Source organism: Chionomys nivalis, chromosome 10, assembly GCF_950005125.1.
Source record: "Chionomys nivalis chromosome 10, mChiNiv1.1, whole genome shotgun sequence".
NCBI classification, from domain to species: Eukaryota; Metazoa; Chordata; class Mammalia; order Rodentia; family Cricetidae; genus Chionomys; species Chionomys nivalis.
Window position 1 is genome coordinate 4806566 of NC_080095.1, and position 18254 is coordinate 4824819.

Below are 18254 nucleotides of genomic sequence, written 5' to 3' on the forward strand. Positions count from 1 at the left end.
TTAACCTCCAACTTTAGCGACCTAGCACCACGTGACTCAGAAAAGGAAGTGCCCATTTCCATTCCTTAGGGGAAGAGAGGGATGGGTCTGGCCTTCTCGGGGCTAAAGCAACGGAGATAGAAGGGGTTCAAAGGACCTTACAGTGAAGGAGATGGAGAGAACAGCATTCTGGTCTTCGGTATTCTGATTTAACAATGCCTGGGAGACACACACACGGGACAAATGGTCTGACGACCATGAAGAAAATCAGGCGGGAAGTATCAACTGTTAATCAGTCACAAAGTCTTTGCAGTGAGACGCCACGGCTTTACAAGTGTTTCTGGACAGAGTGCACACGGAAGATAATCTTTTCTGAGGGCTAACCTCAGCTACATTTACTAAAGATTCCTCTCCTCCATCCAGTTCAAAACATTCCCTGGCCACTACTTTTTCATAAAGTAAAAGGGAAATTAAAAATCCTACCAATTCTTATCACTCCTCACTAAAGCTAGAAGCCTTTTTACAAACAAATCTAGATGTTAGAGGGAAAAAAATCCCTGAAATGTTAAGGAAAAATGATGCGACTTTAGTATGCGGGGAATCCAAAAAGCTCACGGATACTCTCATTCCTGCACTCTAAACACTGGTAAATTAGCTCAACTCGCTGGCTCCTGCTCTTGTCGTCATCAAATCAAATACCTGCAACCCTCAAGAAGTCAATCTCATATGCAGACTGTTACAGTGACAAATTCTTCCAAAATCCCAGATGAGCCCTGTGGTCAGTGAGCTTTGGACACTGTAATTTTAAACCAGAAAACCGTGAGGTCAATGCCAGAAAGTGTTCTCACCACCCCATCAACAGCACGCTTCATGCACACGCATGAGAATGCTCGGTATCATGTCCTTCACAAAGGTTCCAACCTGCAACCTGGAGACACGAGTTGTGGGGACAGCGACAGACATGCAGGCTCCAGTGAGCCACACTGTGGAGTCCAGTACGGAACGGCACCCTCACCTTGAGGTGCGCATGAGCATCCTGTCACTCCGGTTACAGTGTAAAGACACGGTGGCAGGCCAACAAGGACCCCAACCCCGGGGTGAAGGCTGCAGATCACTGTCCGAGGACAGCAAGTCTAATGCACAGGTGGCAGAGAAGCAGACTTGAAAGTGGTTTGGAATGCATGTGGGGGTCTCCCTGGCTCCGGTTTGGGGGAACACCTTGGGAGTGCTGTGCCTTTCCAAAGCATGGAAATTCTATTTACTTCATGTGTGAGATCAGAGTCACTGCCTGCTGGGCTCTGCTACTGTGGTGTTCAGCCATGGCACCTCAGGCTCTAGGAATTTTTTTTTTTATTGAAAAAAAAAATTTCCGCCTCCTCCCCACCTCCCATTTCCCTCCCCCTCCTCCCGCCCCTCTTCCCCTCCCCCCACTCCTCTTCTCCTCCCTCTCCAGCCCCAAGAGCAGTCAGGGTTCCCTGCCCTGTGGAAAGTCCAACATCTCACTGCCTGAAATGGTCACTGGCCTGCCCTCTGCACAGACACACTCAGCCCATTTCAATGAAAGACTTTAATTTGTTCAAATTACAATTATGATAAGTTGATAAACAGGAAGATTTCCAGAAGAAAAAAAAATCATCACCTTAATTTGTGCTGTCAATTAAAAGGTCTTTGCCAAAGGCAAAGAAAAAAAATTGATTGTCTTACATATAGGAATTTGCCTCAATTGCTGTTCAATGGGTAGGATATAATTTGTGGATTACCTCCGCATAGTAAGTAGTTTACTATTTCAAAACCACCAAAAAGCAGCCTCATTATTTAACAAATAAAATATTCACTTCCAGCTACACAGTTTTGGAATTTTCAAAGATCACGAATACAAGCAGTAAATTCAAGAACTTTGCAGTAAAATAACAGGTTTTAAAAAGGACACAATAAATTACATTTTTTGAGGACAAGCTCAAATCTCTCCCCATTGGGCTGGAGCTGGTCTGACTGCCCAGCACACAGAGCCCCATCCCAGCACAGCAAGGAGGCTGTATCCACCCACTGGGAAGAATTCTAGCTCTCAGGAGGCGGAGGGCGGGAGGTTCTAACTGCTGCTTCAGTTGGAGGTCACTCTGGGATTAATGAACTGTCTGGAAAACAAAACAATTCTTTCCAAAGGTGTTAAGTCCTGGAGAAGGATAGGTTACCAATATTTTCAAAGGCCATGTGTTTTAAAAACAGCAGCAGCAGCAACAATAAAATCTAAGCCTGAGTTTGGCTCAGTACTATTTTTCTGGCTTTTATTAACTCCCTTCACTGGAGAAACCTGCTAAAATTCTCTCACAAACGTCCACTTTCAGAAAGGCATTCTGCAGTCACCAATTGGACAAAGTGGGCACTGGTAGCTAGGCTGCTGGCCAGTTTCGTAAATTGCCAGCATTCAGTTAAGTGCCAGGCCTGAGCAGGTCAGGTCCAGCAAAGCCAGGGAGCTGCTCCTCCAGGCCAGGCGGACTACAGAGGCGGACCCTGGCTGGAGGTGTGGTTGGAAGGGGGGACAAGAAAGGCAACTTCATGAGACATCCCGGGACTCAGACGCAGAGGGATGGCCGATTCCTTCTCTTTACAAAGGTGTTTTTAGCTCATTTTTTAAAAAATGCTTTGTTTTCCACTACCTAAAAAGGTGTGTGTCCGTTTGGGTTTCTTGTGGCTGCTGTCGTTTTTAGAAACCCTGGAACTGTAAACTAACAGAAATCACAACCCCACTACTTCCTGACCGTTCGGGAGACTTCGTAAAGTTTCAAAACCTAGCTGGGCCCATAATGCATAAAGGGTTTGCGCTTTGCGTTTGCGGAAACTTGAAATCTCGAAGTTCTTAACTTGGACTAAAGATGTTACCATTGGCCCCAAGTGGTAAATTCCTTTAAAACATTTATGAAACTTCTAGAAAAACACCACAGCAATTCCTTTTAAACTCCATTGCCAAGATTGGGATACTATGAATCTCAAACTTGTTTTGTTTTGCTCTTAACTGCTTTTTTTCTTAATCTTCCTGATCTCTGTGCCAGTTCCGGCAAGGAAGGATTGCACGTTGCCCTCCCGCGCGCCCCTCCCCCAGGTCTGCGAGCTCAGCGCCCCAGTGCTCCCAGCCCGCAGCTCCTAGGTAGGCGTCCCCACCTGAGTATTGGTGGCAGCCGCCAGGCCTTCAGACTCGGAGCGGCATGGCGGGAGCCATGCACACACCTGCAGTACCTAAGTTCGCAGCACCGTGCACTCCGCGTGGACAGCCCCACGCCAGGAACCCGGGCAGGGCAGGGCAGGACGGGATGGAAAGAAAGCGGCCGAGGACAGGGACTGGGGGTGGGGAAGCCTCACCTGGGAGCTCGTAGCCTGCTCCATCTTCCCTGCCGGGCTCAGCCTGCGCCCTGCACGCGGCCACCCGGGCTGGCGCTGCCCCGAGCACGCAGCGCGCACGGAGTTTGCCGTGGAGCAGCGCACTGAATACGGACGGGGGGACCGCGCCGCGCCGCGAGCTCTGCGCAGCCTCGCACCGCCTCGGGCCAAGCGCCGGCACCCGGACTCCCCACCTGCGGTCCCTGTCTCGCGGCCGGCGCGGGAACGCGCTCAGGGTGCGCGCAGCCTGTATAGCGGGGAGTATGGGCGTACCCGGGCTTCCCCCCGTAGCGCAGGGCCGCGGTGGAGCCGTCCGCCCGGGTTCGCGCGGGAGACTCGAGCTGGGGCAACACGCGTTTCTGAGCTCCCGGGACCCGGTCCACTAAGCAGTGCAGCGCCAGCCTCTGGGGCCTCAGGGCCTGAGTTCCAGGAGGGTTTGGCGGACGCTACGGAGCTGGCTTTATTTTGTTTTTAGGAAGGGCGGGGTCTCCGCGACTCCAAAACGTTGACTTCCCAGTTCACAGAGAAAACAATCACCCAAGTTTGCTCATTCTGGGCAGAGGCGAGGGGCGCACCGCACACTGCACGCTAGACTCCATCCTGTTATCCAGAGCTTCCCACTAGTGACTAGCATCTACTCACCGTGGAAACGCTGGGCTAGGCCTGAGGACCCAGGAATGAACAAAAGTCTATTGCCCACTAGGTTGGACTTTATGGGCCAGGAGCCATTACCCACCCACAGGGTAATATGAATAACTATACTGATAATTCAAGTGCTGTGGTGATAATTATGTCATTTTATCACTTAATTTGACAGATAATTGGAAATAATTAGTAGTCTAATTCCTACCACTGATTAATAGTGATAAATGTAATAATGAAAGCGCACGTACACGCAAACTTAGAACAAGTTAGGTAAAAACTGTGGTAGTCTGGTGGCCTAGAATGGGTAGGGGCTGCGAAGACTTAGAGCCCTAGTCACAAGTATGAAGCATTTAATGAGCGAGACAGAGGGAGGCCAGAAGCTGGAAAATGAAATGTCTAAAACGTTAGCATGGGCAGTGGTAAGGTGGTCGCACAGTAGCTTGCCTGGGCAGAGTCTCCGTACACTGAGGTCCACAGGTGTGAGCAATGGGCTCTACCCCAGCACTGCAAGTGTGGGAGCTCTTCCAGTGGTGACAGACTAGGAGAGGCAGTGATCACAAGCAAATCCCTTGAAGTTGAACATTATGGGAGTGACCAATCGCTTTGAGTGATTTAAGTCCTCAAGATGAAGCCCATGCCTGGAGCTGCTCTCAGCTGGGCCAAGAACATGCACAGGCTGTCCATGACCCTAAGCGGAAACTGACCTTTGCTATTCTGCTAAGGGACATGGTATTACATGGAATCCGGGTGATCTATTGTTATATTCATAGACAATGCACCTCTCAGCCCGCACCACAGAAACTTCTAGTTGCAGTAGGTGGTGATTAGCAGAGACCTGCAATTGGACAAGGTGCAGGGAAGAAGAGACTGCAGAACATCTGGCCCTCAATGGAACATCTGCATGACATTACCCTCCTGGGGCTGGGGTCCTTGCAGAAGATGGGGGAGAAAGACTGTAGGAGCCAGAGAATGGGGATGGCTTCAAGGATGCAGTGTCCTCCAGACACACCAGGGCAGCTGCACGCATGGTTTCAGAGAAGATGTGACAGCATGCACAGGCCCATGCAAGCCCACCATGGACAGGAGGTAGCCAAGAAGACTCACCCTCTAGTTGAGGAGCAAAGCTTCCAGGAGAGGGAGAGCCAGTGTCAAGGGCTTGGCCCCTGGTGGGTTGACTTGCTCCAGTGGAATGCCACATATCCGTGAATGTATGGGTAGCACAAATTGGAAAAAGAGAGAAAGAAAGAACACAAAATTGTGTGGGTAGGGAAGTGGCAAGTGTGGGAAGACACGGGGGAAGGGTGAATATGGTCAAAATACATTATACAAAATTCTCAAGGAATAAGGATTTTTTTTAGAAAGTATCTAGAAGTCTGTAGTTGTTGCTTTAGAATGTTTCTTTAAGGGACTGGAGAGCTCACCCAGCACCTAAGAGCATTGCTGCTCTCAAAAAAGACCCAGGTTTGGTTCCCAGCATCCACATGGCAGCTCACAGCCATCTCTAATTCCAGTTTTAAGGTGTTTGTCTTGGCCACTGTTCTCTTGCTGCGGGGAGACACCGTGATGAAGACCACTAAACAGAAAGCATTTAATTGGGGACTTGCTTGTAGTTTCCGAGGTTTAATCCATTATCATCGTGGCAGGGAGCATCACGTCGTGTAGGCAGGTGCTAGAGCAATAATGTCGATCCATCGGCAGAGAGAGACTCTGGGTTTGGCGTGCTCTTGAAACCCAGTGACACACTTCCTTCTAATCCTTTCAAATTGTATTGCCTAGTAACTAAACATTCAAATATGAGCCTATGAGGGCCATTCTTATTCAAACCACTACATTCCATTCATTGCCCTCGTAGGCTTGTAGCCATATCATAATACAAAAATGTATTTTTCCAACTTCAAAAGTCCTCATAGTTTATCACAGTCTTGACACAGTTCAAAACTCCAAAGTTCAAAGTCTCTTCTGAGACTTGTGGCAGTCTCTTAAGTGCAACCTCCTGTAAAATCAAAGTCAAAAAGCAGACCACATACTTTCAATACACCATGGTACGGGATACATTACCACTCTAAAACAGAGGGGAGGGATGTCGAGGAAATGCTGGACCAAAGCAGGACCAAAAGTCACCATCAGGGCAAACTCCAAACTCTGCACTCCATGTCTGATGTCAAAGCACTCTTTTTATTGTCCCCATGCTCCCATTTTACTCAGGAAATCTTTTCTTTTTCTACTTCCCATGTAGATTAGATCCATGTAAGTCTCTCTTAGGGTCCTCTTTGTTGCCTAGGTTCTCTGGGATTGTGAATTGTAGGCTGGTTTTCTTTGCTTTATGTCTAAAAGCCAGTTATGAGCAAGTACATATGATATTTGTCTTTCTGGTCTGTGTTACCTCACTCAATATGATGTTTTGTAGATCCATTCATTTGTCCGCAGATTTCAATATATCATTTTTTTTCTGCTGTGTAGTACTCCATTGTGTAAATGTACCACATTTTCCTTATCTATTCTTCAGTCAAGGTGCATTTAGGTTGTTTCCGGGGTTTCGCTATGACAAAAAATGCTGCTATGAACATAGTTGAGCAGACATCCTTGTGGTACAATTGAGCATCCTTTGGGTATAAATGCAAAAGTGGTATTACTGGGTCTTGAGGAAGGTTGTTTCCTGATTTTCTGAGAAATCTCCATACTGATATCCAAAGCTGGAGATATGGCTTCGAGGTTAAGAGGACTGGCTGCTTTTCTAAAGGACTCAGGTTTAATTCCCAGCAACCACGTGGCAGCTCATAACTGCCAATAACTCCAGTTTCAGGGCATCTGACACCTTCACACCGACATACATACAGGCAAAACCCCAATGTACACTAAATACATAAATAAATCTTAAAAGAAAAAAAAAAACACTCCTCAGAAATCCGACTTCTTCCAGCTTTGTTGACTGAAACATTCTTTTCTCTCTTGGGCTGCTTCCCCCACACTGTCAGTCAGCAGCTCCCCTTCCCCACACTGTCAGCAGCTCCCCTTGAGAGGACCCACAACTCTGACATCCCCACAGCAATCCAGGCTTCACCTCTACAGCTTCACACAATGGCCTTGCTGAGCCTCCATACAGAGTCCCCGGACACACACCTGGCCTCCAAGGCCTTAGCCACAGAGAAAGATTCCACACTCGCTTCATTGTGTTCTTGACTCTAAAGCCAGAACCACTGGGAAAAGCGGCCAAGTTCTGCTGCTTGCTTGGCCCTCTGAGGACCATTCTCATTCAAACCACAGAATGCAGTGTCCTTTGCTGGCCTCTGCTGCCACTGCATAGGGGTGGAAACACACGCACACACACACACACACACGTAAACATTCAGACACAAAATAAAAATCAGGCTTTTAAAAACATCCATTTACGAGAAAAGAGGCTGTCGATAACTCCTTGAGTGGGAGATGAGAACCCTGGCATAAGAATGGCCGCCCTCACGCCATCCTCCCACCCTGCCACACTGCAAAGGCACTTCACAAGCAGGTGCAAGTAGACCAGCCGCCCAGGCCCTGAACTTAGAGGCATGAGATGCTCTTCCCTATATGAAAGGAAAGCAAGGTGCTTATCAATGACAGGAAACTGAAGCCAGGGAAATTTGGTCTCAGAACAGCCTTAGCAGAATGAATTCTTACCTTTGTAGCCACTGCACTCAATTCATTAACCTAGCCAGCGCGCTTCCTGTCGGATTTTCACTTTTTGGCAGGTTCAATGGAGCATGGAAATATTTTACTTTATCTGAATTGCTATGAACTAAGTTTACACGATTTTCTCCTATCCATCTGTCTTCTGTCCGTTTATTTCATAGACCCACCAGGCCCTAGAGCAGCTGACTCAGCCCTCAGTGTCTGCAAAAGAAGTCAAGTCCTGACTCGGTTGCGGAAAGGCAAGTCGTGGGTTTTATGAACCCATTTACTCCAAACTGGAGCATCCCCTTCTTGAGGGAAGTGGGACACTCCTCAGAGTCAAGAAGCTAAGGGAACTTACAAGATGCCACACAGTGAGAAGGTTCTTACGGCTCTTCCCCAAGATTAAATGAGCAACAAGGATTGCTGGAGAGGAGAGAGTGCTGGGCAGCAGAGCTGTGTGCAACCATGCAGGGAGCTCCTGGGATGCGGCTTTTCACTGATGCAGCTGTCTTTAAGTCCTCTAGAACCCGCACGCATGCACTTCTGCAAGGATCTGGCATCGGAAAGGGAGGCAATGCTAAGTGTGAGACACAAGTAATTCCCAACTTGTGGGCAGTCATCCATCCAAAAATGAGTCTTCTGTAGCAAATTTTTAACCAAATAATGGCTTCCTGCAAAGTTTCTTTTTATGTTAAGTAGGTGCCCCAACCTCCTGACTGGGAGTAACAAGGAAGAATTGATGTTTTAGTGTTACAGTTTTAGCGTAGCCTTCTTTAAGAGGGCACTAAATAGCATGAGAGATGACAGCTGTATACTTAGTGATGCAACATTCTGCATATTCTGAGTTCAGGATGAAATTCCAATGCCTGTGGGGCTACCACGACGTCAACTGGTGATTGCGGTGATGGGGGAGGCTAGGTTCACAACTTAGAGAGATCGGAAGCATTGCAAGGCTTACCAGACACTCAAGGGAGGCCACGTGGAGAGCTGGGGACTAGGTATGGAAGCCCAGGCAGATGTGACCAATGCAGACAAAACAAACCCTTAGTGAAATCGAAGTCATCTGCAGGTTGTATCTGCCAGCCCATGGCAACAGTCAATGATCAGATGGCGGTAGAAGAGATAGTCTGATGGAGGCTGTCTTACCAACAGTGGGACTGCTCCAAAGGGAAACCATGACAGCAGCCCCCTCCCTCCACTTAGGTGACCACAACATTGCAGCAGTGACCAGAAGCAAATCTGAGTCCTGGGAGCTATGCAGTGGTCCCCATGTGACATCACTGGCTAAGGGCTAGCTTGTCAACCACTGCCCTAGCAGGCGGTGTAAACGAACTGCTGACCTGAAGGAGAATGCTTTTGACTGGTTTCACATTGTCCCTTCCCTCCACGTTTGATAGGTGGTCTTTGTTCAAGATGGAGGCTGTGGTCGTCTTATTGTCTTTGGCAGGGTTTCTATTGCTGTGATAAAACACCATGACCCAAAAGCAAGGTGCCGAGGACAGGGTGTATTTGGCTCACACTTCAGCATTGCTGTTCATCACTGAAGGAAGTCAGGACAGGTTATTCGATAATCTTTACCTATGAACTTATGAATTACAAAAAAAATAGCTAAGATTCATTTATAATTAGTGGTGCCTACAAAACTAATGTGGTACACAGTTTTAAAACAATTATGTGGTTTTTCGGTTTGTTTGTTTGTTTGTTTGGGTTTTGTTCATCTGTTTTTCAAGACAGGGTTTCTCTGTGTATCCCTAGCTGTCCTGGAACTCACTATTTAGACTAGGCTGACCTTGAACTCAGAAACCACCTGCCTCTGCCTGTGGGAATTAAAGGCACGTGTCACCATGCCTGGCTGTTTCTTTTATAATGAAAACAATGGCATCACCATGGGATAGTCCTTTGTGCGGAGCTGCTGGTGGAGTGAACAGGAAATGAGCTAGGGCTTCTGCAGGGCAAGAATGAGGGCTCTTCCCAGAAGTGACAGAGCACACAGAACCCCAGGGAAAGAGGAGAGATTTTGCAAACAAACTTTGTGGTAGCCTTTTTATATGTGTCATAAAATATCAATAAATGGATATACTAAACCCCTAAAGAGAAAAACAGCATCACATGTTTCACTGGTGACAGAAAACTGCGATACACTTTCAAGCACAGGGTTTTAGCCTCTGTGGTGGTTTGAAGGAAAATGGCCCCAAAGGCTCACAGGGATTGCCACCATTAGGAGGTGTGGCCTTGTTGGAGTAGGTGTGGTGGAAGTATATCCCAGGGTGCCATGGAGACCTTCAGCCATTGTCGCTCTCAATTATTTCCTAGCCCTGATCCACAGTCTTTGGTAAGCAGTCGCAGAAAGTCTTGGACCATAAACTAGACAATTTAAGATCAGAGCTGTAATTCTTCTCTTTATAAAAGTTACTTGTACAAATATTTAGTAGCAATTCTATGAGGAGAGATGAGGACCTACAATCTTCCGAATTCTAACATTTCCAAACAAAGCATAGCTCATAGCCTTTTTTTTTTCTTTTTAAACTTTGGATAGCCCAGTGTTACCAGGCTGAGTCACACTGAGCCCAAGCAGTTTAGGATTTGTTAGTCCTTTAAACTCTCAGACCACCTGGAAACCAACGGTGCTGAGAGTGCTTGCTTTGGCCTAACTGACATTTCCCAGGTGTGGTTCCGTGCCTGGCAGCCCCAGCATTCCCGGAGCTCTGGCAAGAAAGGGGACACTTGCCCCCACTTGTACTGAGTCCAAAAACTGGCAGTAGAGCCTGTAAAATCTGTGCTTCAGTCACCATCCAGTTAATGGTGATCCTTGGTCAAACGTCAGGATCTCTGTGGTTGTAATCCAAGGTCTATTTTATTCCCCCCAGACAGGGTTTCTCCGTAGCTTTGGAGTCTATCCTGGAACTAGCTCTTGTAGACCAGGCTGGCCTCGAACTCACAGAGATTCGCCTGCCTCTCCTCCTGAGTGCTGGGATTTAAGGTGTGCACCACTATTACCTGGCAACCCAAGGTCTATTACTCACATACTGGGTGGCCTTGAAATACATTCAGCTTCATTTTTGTCATATCATGCCTGCCCAGCCCACTCAAAGTGTATGTGTGTGTGCATGTGTGTGCACGCGTGTATGTGATCTACAGGGTATGTGCATGTGTAGGAACCTGAAAATGACCTTGACAAACTTGGGTGTCATTCCTCTAGCATTGTCTACCCTTTTTGTTTTTGGGACCAGGGTCTTATCCTAGCCTACAACTCATCAAATGGGCTAAGCCGGCTGGTCAGTAAGTCCTGGGAAGTCCGCCCTCCCCTTCCCCCCCATGTGTGTTTTACAGGATATTTGATCACACTTTGTGATGATGTTTCTGTTTTACCTCACTGCCTAAGGTACCTCTGATTGATTTAATTAAGAGCTGAATGGCCAATAGATAGACAGAAGAGGGTAGGCCGAATTTCTGGAGAGAGAATGGAACTGGCGGGGGGGGGGGGGGGGGGATCTGAAAAGCAGGGGATTCACCAGCAAGACTCAGAGGAAGTTGAATGTTCAGTATGGGATGAGCCACATGGCAGAATATAAATTAAGATGAACTGGTTAATTTAAGTTGTAAGAGTTAGTTGGGAACAAGTCTAAGCTAAGGGCAAACTTCCGTACTTAATGAGAGGTCTTCACGTCATTCTTGAAGAGCTAGCAGTCCAGAGAAATCTGACTGTGTGTGCATGCGTGCACACGCCAATGGTACATACATGCCCTGACATGCGCATATATTGTACCTTGGCTGAATAAAGCTATTTAACATAGCATCTGATAGATGTGATTGGGTTTTGAAAAGGTTAGAATGTACTGTGGTTTGTAAAGAAGTACTAATGGTGAAACACCCTCTGGACCCCCCACACACACCCGCTCAGAACCCACAGCTGGCCTGCTCCCGTGAGAACATCCTGTTTGTTTGAAAGATTTTCAGGACCTGCAGTCGGCTGCTCCCATGGGAACAGCCTGTTTTGAGACCCTCAGGACCCCCTCAGGATCTGCAGCTAGCCTGCTCTCATGAGAACATCCCGTTTGCTTAGGAGAACAGGATATCTGTGGCCATACATCTATGCTGGGAGAGGATGTCTGAGGTCAGGGCCCCAAGCTGCAAAACAGGACATCTGTGGCCATACATCTATGCTGGGAGAGGAAAAACCACATATGCCCCTCGCCTCATTCCAACCGACCAATGAGATCCCTGTAACCATGCATCTGCTTCTGTATGCCTGCTTCTGCTGCCCTTTTCCTATAAAAAGACCTTCTCCCAGACTGCAGGCATGCAAGTCCTCAGAAAAGACTTTGCCACCCACAGGTACCTGTGTACACCCAATAAACCTCTTGCTATTTGCAGCCGGTGGTCTCGGACTGTTCCTTGGGTCTTGGGGTCATCTGAAGGAAGGTCCTCTCCAAGGGTCTTTCAAAAGTAGCAAGCTTCCACCCCTTAAACACTAGCCAAGTTCTAGAGCTTACTTAAGTACTGTTTCACACAGAGTTCCAGGATGTGAGGTGTATAGACTCTGCTCTTTAAGATGAGAAAGCTGTAACTTCAGGCTTGAAGAAATTTGGAGTAGGCAGCTCCAAACATCCATGCTCAAATCTATCTTCTCCTCAACTGTTTTCTCTCACATTTGTGCCTTTATGCAGGCCATTTGAAAAACAAAGATTAAAAACAAGTATTCAGGCTTTCGTTTTAAGAAACAAACCCTAGGGTCACATGTAGTCCAGGCTGGAACATGCCATATAGCTGAGGGTAACCTTGAACACCTAATCTTCCAGCGTCCACCTCCTTGATTACAATGGCCTCATGAATTCAAACTTCAATTAAAATGGATGAAAACGAGGTTTTCCGTGTGTCTCCACCCCAGCCTGTTTACAACTGAGTCTCTCTGTGGCTCCCCACTGCTACCTCTGGCTCCTCTCAAGTGTTCCGCATTCCTTTCAAGTCTTAAACCTGGTGCAGCCCACGCTGTAATCCCAGCACTCAGGAAAGGAAGGCAGGAGGATCAGTGCCAGTTCTGGGCCAGCCTGGTCTGCACCGTGAGCTCCAGCTCCAGGATCTGCACAGTGAGACCCTGTCCCAAAAGCAAAACAAAAGAATGCTCCTGCCCCACAGCCAGTCTCTCTCTTCTAACATCTACACAGAGTCTAGACTTGACCTGAGGGAATCTATCCCAGATAGTTACTCAACTCTGAAAGTCTGAACGTATTTTTAACGGCTTTCTGTTCTGCTCTCTGAATCCTGTCTGGATTCTTTCATAGCATTTTTAGCCACACTAGCTCTTGCTTTTGCTATGTGTAGCCCAGCACTCGGAAATCTGTGGCCATACAGAACTCAAGGCCTACCCGTAATATAGAACAATGCCAGTACGTCCCGAGCCAGGCTCAGTCCAACAGTGGCTTCAAGGCTATTCTCATCTGTGTGTGACCTGGGGGCAGAAACCAGCTGGTCTGCACACGTGAGAAGTCTTCTTAACTTCTCGAATGAAGTCACAGTGATTAGCTCGGTCTCGCTAGACTGCGAGCTGCAGCAACAGCAACAAACCAAGGAAATGGAAGGTAATTACGCTAGATTCAGGGTCCTTTTTTGGTTTTGAAGCAAAGGAACGTATCAGCTCCCGTGCCTCCTTTCTTGTTTGATGTGCGATTTCCCTGTATGCTGTGAATATGTTTTATTACAATCTTGATTACAAGAGACAGACAGAGACCAGTAAGCTGCCTGGAAGAGACAGACAGACCAGCCAAACAGAATATAACAAAGTAGAAAATCCAAGTAGAAATAGAGGAGGAAAGAAAGCAGCCAGGGAGATGCCATGTAGCTGCCAAAGGAGTAACATGCCAGCACCAGTAAGCCACAGCCTAGTGGCAATACACAGATTAATAGAACTGGGTTAATTTATGATGTAAGAGTTAGCAAGGAATATACCTAAGTCATTGGCCAAATGTGTTGTAATCAATTTAGTTCCTGTGGAATTATTTGGGTCGGAGCACCGGGAAACCTAAGCGCAGTCTCTGTCGACAGTTACTCCTCCCACACCACCTCCTTTCCATTTTGTCCCTGATCAGTGCCTTTCCCACACAATCAACAAAGGTAAGTTTTTTGGTTTTTGTTTGTTGTTGTTTTGGTTTTTTTTTCCCCCACAGGATCAGCAAAGGTAAGGTTTCGGGTTTTTTTTATATATAAGGAAAAACAAGTTTTTCAAATTGTAGAAAAATTGGAGCCTGTAAAGGCCAGATAAAGCAAGCAAACAAACAAAAGTCCCACTATACTTAAATATAGCATTCTGTAAAATCAGGATGAGGAGGAAGACAGCAGTGATGACAGTGGTGCATTGATAATATACATGGTCTTCTTTCTTTCTTTCTTTCTTTCTTTCTTTCTTTTCTTTTCTTTTTGGAAACTGCTTGGTGTTTTCTCACCTATTAGTGGCTGTAATGATTTCACATTGTATAGTAATGTCCTACATGATAGAGCTTTCAGTTTTGAAGGGAAGTTTATTAAGGCACCGGTTGTTCTAAAAGGAGGTAAAACTTTGCTTCCTACAGGAAACCTTCTTAAACTCCAAAAGTTCCTGAAACTGAGCAGATAGATTCACTGGGCTCTTTCCTTAAGCATACATAAATAGTAAGGTTTGTTAAGAGATAGTTTCAGTACAGGGGGGCTGCACAGAAAAGGCTCAACCTGCCTAGCTGCCTGGAAGAGACAGACAGAGACCAGCCAAGCTCCCTGGAAGAGACAGACAGAGCAGCCTAGCTGCCTGGAAGAGACAGATGAGACCAGCCTAGCTGCCTGGAAGAGACAGACAGACCAACCTAGCTGCCTGGAAGAGACAGACAGAGACCAGCCAAGCTCCCTGGAAGAGACAGACAGAGACCAGCCTAGCTGCCTGGAAGAGACAGACAGAGACCAGCCAAGCTCCCTGGAAGAGACAGACAGAGCAGCCTAGCTGCCTGGAAGAGACAGATGAGACCAGCCTAGCTGCCTGGAAGAGACAGACAGACCAATCTAGCTGCCTGGAAGAGACAGACAGAGACCAGCCAAGCTCCCTGGAAGAGACAGACAGAGCAGCCTAGCTGCCTGGAAGAGACAGACGAGACCAGCCTAGCTGCCTGGAAGAGACAGACAGACCAGCCTAGCTGCCTGGAAGAAACAGAGACCAGCCTAGCTGCCTGGAAGAGACAGACAGACCAGCCTAGCTGCCTGGAAGAGACAGAGACCAGCCTAGCTGCCTGGAAAAGACACTTGGCGACCTCTTGGGCTGCATGCTGTACAGTGTTCCCCAGGTTCCAGGTTTCTGTCAGCCATCACCTATGCTGGGGTGGGCTTTGAGTCATTTATGCTCCTGCGAGGTGACCCCAGTAACCCTCACTGAATTCTCAGTGTTCAGACTTCACTTTGGTCTGTCATTTGTTCCCTACCTGGGGTGGGTAGAGGTTTGTTTATGTCTCCCCCGAAATAGGGTAACATCTATGCACAGTGTCCAAACCATGTTCAGAGAGAGGAGGCAGTGTGGACAACAAGCAAACTGTTCCTTTGGCATAAATTTAACTTTTGTTTTCTAGATTTCTTCCTTATAGCCAATGTCAGGCTAAAATGAGCAATTTCTAAAGGCGGCAGGCTTCACGGGCTTGTGAGATAGGGAAAGGTGCTTGTGTCCAAGCCTAACAACTTAAGTTCAATCCCTAGGATCCACAAGGTAGAAAGAGGAAACCAACTCCTTCCTGCAAGTGGTCCTCCTGCTTCTATATGAGCACTGCGGTATGTATGCATGCATCTACACATGTACATATAACACACAAAATATGTTTCATAAATGAAATGCATTTACTTCTGAACAAAACTACCAAATGTGTAGGGAGAGATGATATTGAAGAAGTGAGAGCTAGTATGTCGCTTTGTTTTCATTAAAAAAATAAAGATTTATTTATTTAATTTGGGTGTATATGTATGTGCCTCCATGAATTTATGTGCACGCAGGTGCCTGCAGAAACAAGAAGTCAGATCCACTGGGACTGGAGACAGAGGGAGTGTGAGATGCCTGATGTGGATGCTAGGAATCAAACTCAGGTTCTCTACAAGAGTAGTATGTGCTCTTAAACTGGGCGTTTCTCCAGCCCTTCCTTTGGAAACACTTAAAACCTACTTGAAAGTGTTTAGACCTCTTCACTGCTGATGAAGAACCTTAACCGACGCTGAGAGAGGCAGAAGCATTTGGGCTGAGACTCTTCCTGCAGCAGCAGGGAATGGGGTAACTTGTTTCCTACTTCTGCAGCTGCTCATTGGCACCACAGTTCTCAAGGTTTTAACTTCTCAGCCTGGGCTACCGAGTGATTCCTTCTTGAAAAAAGAAATCCAAGTACAGCTGAAGAGTGTCCCAGGAATTCAGGGCACCGGCCAGGGTTGCAAAGGACCCAGGTTCCATTCCCGCCATCCACAATGTGGCTCACAACCCCATGAAACTGCCGTCCCATGGGACCAAGTAACCTCTCTGACCCTCAGATACCAGGCACACAGCAAGGCACACAGACATGCATGCATGAAAAGAAATAAGAAAACAAAGTACAGCCAAAAATCAAGGCACTTATGTTAACACGAGTTGTGACTTATACACTTTTTAAACCAGTGCTTGATCCCTGTGCAGTACCTCATCGAAACTCTGCCCCCTTTCTCGCCCAGGGTCTCAGTAGGCCATATCTGAGAAGAGAGTGCTATGAAAAAGAAACAAATAGAAAGAGAGTTCTTTGGGATCAAGATTATAATAGCGCGAACAAAATGTGCAATGAAAGGCTCAAGAACCTCTCTAAACAGTTGAGAAAAAAGAGATGAAACATGAAGAAATGTGTAGAATTAATACAGAAGTTTCAGTCTTCAATCGTAGGAATTTCAGAAGGAGGAAATAGATAAAGCAAAGCAAAGGAGGCGAGTAAGTCGATAGGCGAGCAATAGAGGGAAGGTAGACGATAGATAGGTGGATGGATGGAGAGATAGCAACCTAGAATGAAGACTACAACATCCAGACTCCAATAGTCTATTAACTTGGGGCCGGAGAGATGGCTCATCTGTCAATATGTTACTTCCCAGTGTCCATATGGGGCAACTCGCAACTGAATATAACTCCATCTCCTGGGAATCCTAAGCTGTCTTCTGGCTTCAGTGGGCACTGCACTTATGTGCAACCCCCCCCCCACACACATATGCATATAAATAAGAACAAAAATAGCTAAAAAGGAGTTTCCTAATTTCAAATCATTACAAAACTTCACAACACAAGGTGTAAAAGGATTCTAAACATTCTCAGGAAGAGTATATCACAAGTCCCTGAACATACCAAGTTTTTCATACAGAAAGTGAAGGCTATGTTTGGCCATGTGGTTAGCAGAGGTTTTCCTGGGGGCCTGGTCTGGGACGTGCTGGCTGAGGAGGCAAGATGGCAGAATGGAGCATGTGCTCTGAGTACCCGGATCTCATGGGTCCTCATCACTGTATCTGATTGCCCAGGAGGACCGAGGCTGAGTATGTGGAGTAACACGTGGGTGGGAAAGTCTGAGAGTCGGGCCCCTTTCTCCACGCTCCCACGGAGCTGAACAAGTGGAAAGGCACCATGCTAAAGCCCTTGTTGATAGGTTGAGAGAGCATAGCCATGTAGCACTCACTGGGCAGACCACAGCTCTCATTAGGCGAGTAGAAGCAATGAAGCTGCAAGATCGCGGCCACAGTTCACACTAGTTAAGGGACTCCAGCAAGAAACCGACAAATCAGAGGATTGCAACAAAAGAAGAATAAACTGTGGACATCCTTGGACTTGGGGGAGTTCCTGTCTGCCTTGCAGCTAAAAGCGAGCAAGTACCCAAAAATGAAAGTTAAGATTGTTAATGGATAGCAAAAAAGATAACCCAGCCACAAAAGAGCAACACTCTAAGATGGTACAGCGTATGTTGGCCTGATCATCGAAAGGGCAGCAGCGAGAGGGAAGCTCGAAACTGAGCAGCAGCGTCCCAAGGAACGGGAGCTGCGTTTTCAACTCAAGCAGGAAAACAAAGGCTCTGACAACTCGAGAATCCTTTCTGAACCTTCGCAGGGACAATGTGTCAGAGAATACATCGTTGTCAGCGTTAGTGACTAACAGTGGTCTGAGTCGAGCTGAGAGTTCACCAGGACGGGCCCAGAAATGAGTGGCTGGCTGAAGGTAAACCTCAAGGTCAGCCAGCCCCTTTCCTCTATGGTGTGCGCGCGCGCATGAGTGGCCGAGACAGAAGAGTGTGTAGCTAGCAATCATAAACCAGATTCAGAACACCAATGGGAAGTAGAAGCCCAGTGGTGAGCAGAGTCCACAGTGCAGCCGAGCACTGCATAGACTCAGAAGTGCTGTTGCTCCTGGGTGACATGCAGGTCGACGTGAACATTCCCAATAAATGTTTGGAAATCCTGAATTATCTTAATTTTAAAAAGTCAGTTTTGCCATGTTTTTCTTCCATGGAAGGTAGCTTGCAGACACAAGGCTTCTTCCTCCAGTGGCTGCCATCTTCTGCCCCTTCTTTGAACTCTTTGTCATGAAGACTGGGGTTCAAAGGCTGTAGGAACGAGTT

General features: G+C 47.1%; 1 protein-coding gene and 1 pseudogene across 4 annotated transcripts in view; one reads left to right on the forward strand and one right to left on the reverse strand.

Annotated features, from left to right (window-relative positions):
• Cdca7l (cell division cycle associated 7 like) overlaps positions 1 to 3525 on the reverse strand; it is a 42305-nt gene extending 38780 nt beyond the window's left edge. For all 4 annotated transcript variants that reach the window (XM_057782828.1, XM_057782830.1, XM_057782829.1 and 1 more), the window contains exon 1: positions 3337 to 3525. In XM_057782828.1, the coding sequence (XP_057638811.1) occupies positions 3337 to 3360 (24 nt within the window). In that variant the 5' untranslated portion in view covers positions 3361 to 3525. The remainder of the gene's footprint in view (positions 1 to 3336) is intronic.
• Positions 3526 to 4408: 883 nt separating this feature from the next.
• On the forward strand, positions 4409 to 17840 carry LOC130882698 (FGFR1 oncogene partner 2 homolog; annotated as a pseudogene).
• The last annotated feature ends 414 nt before the right edge of the window (positions 17841 to 18254 follow it).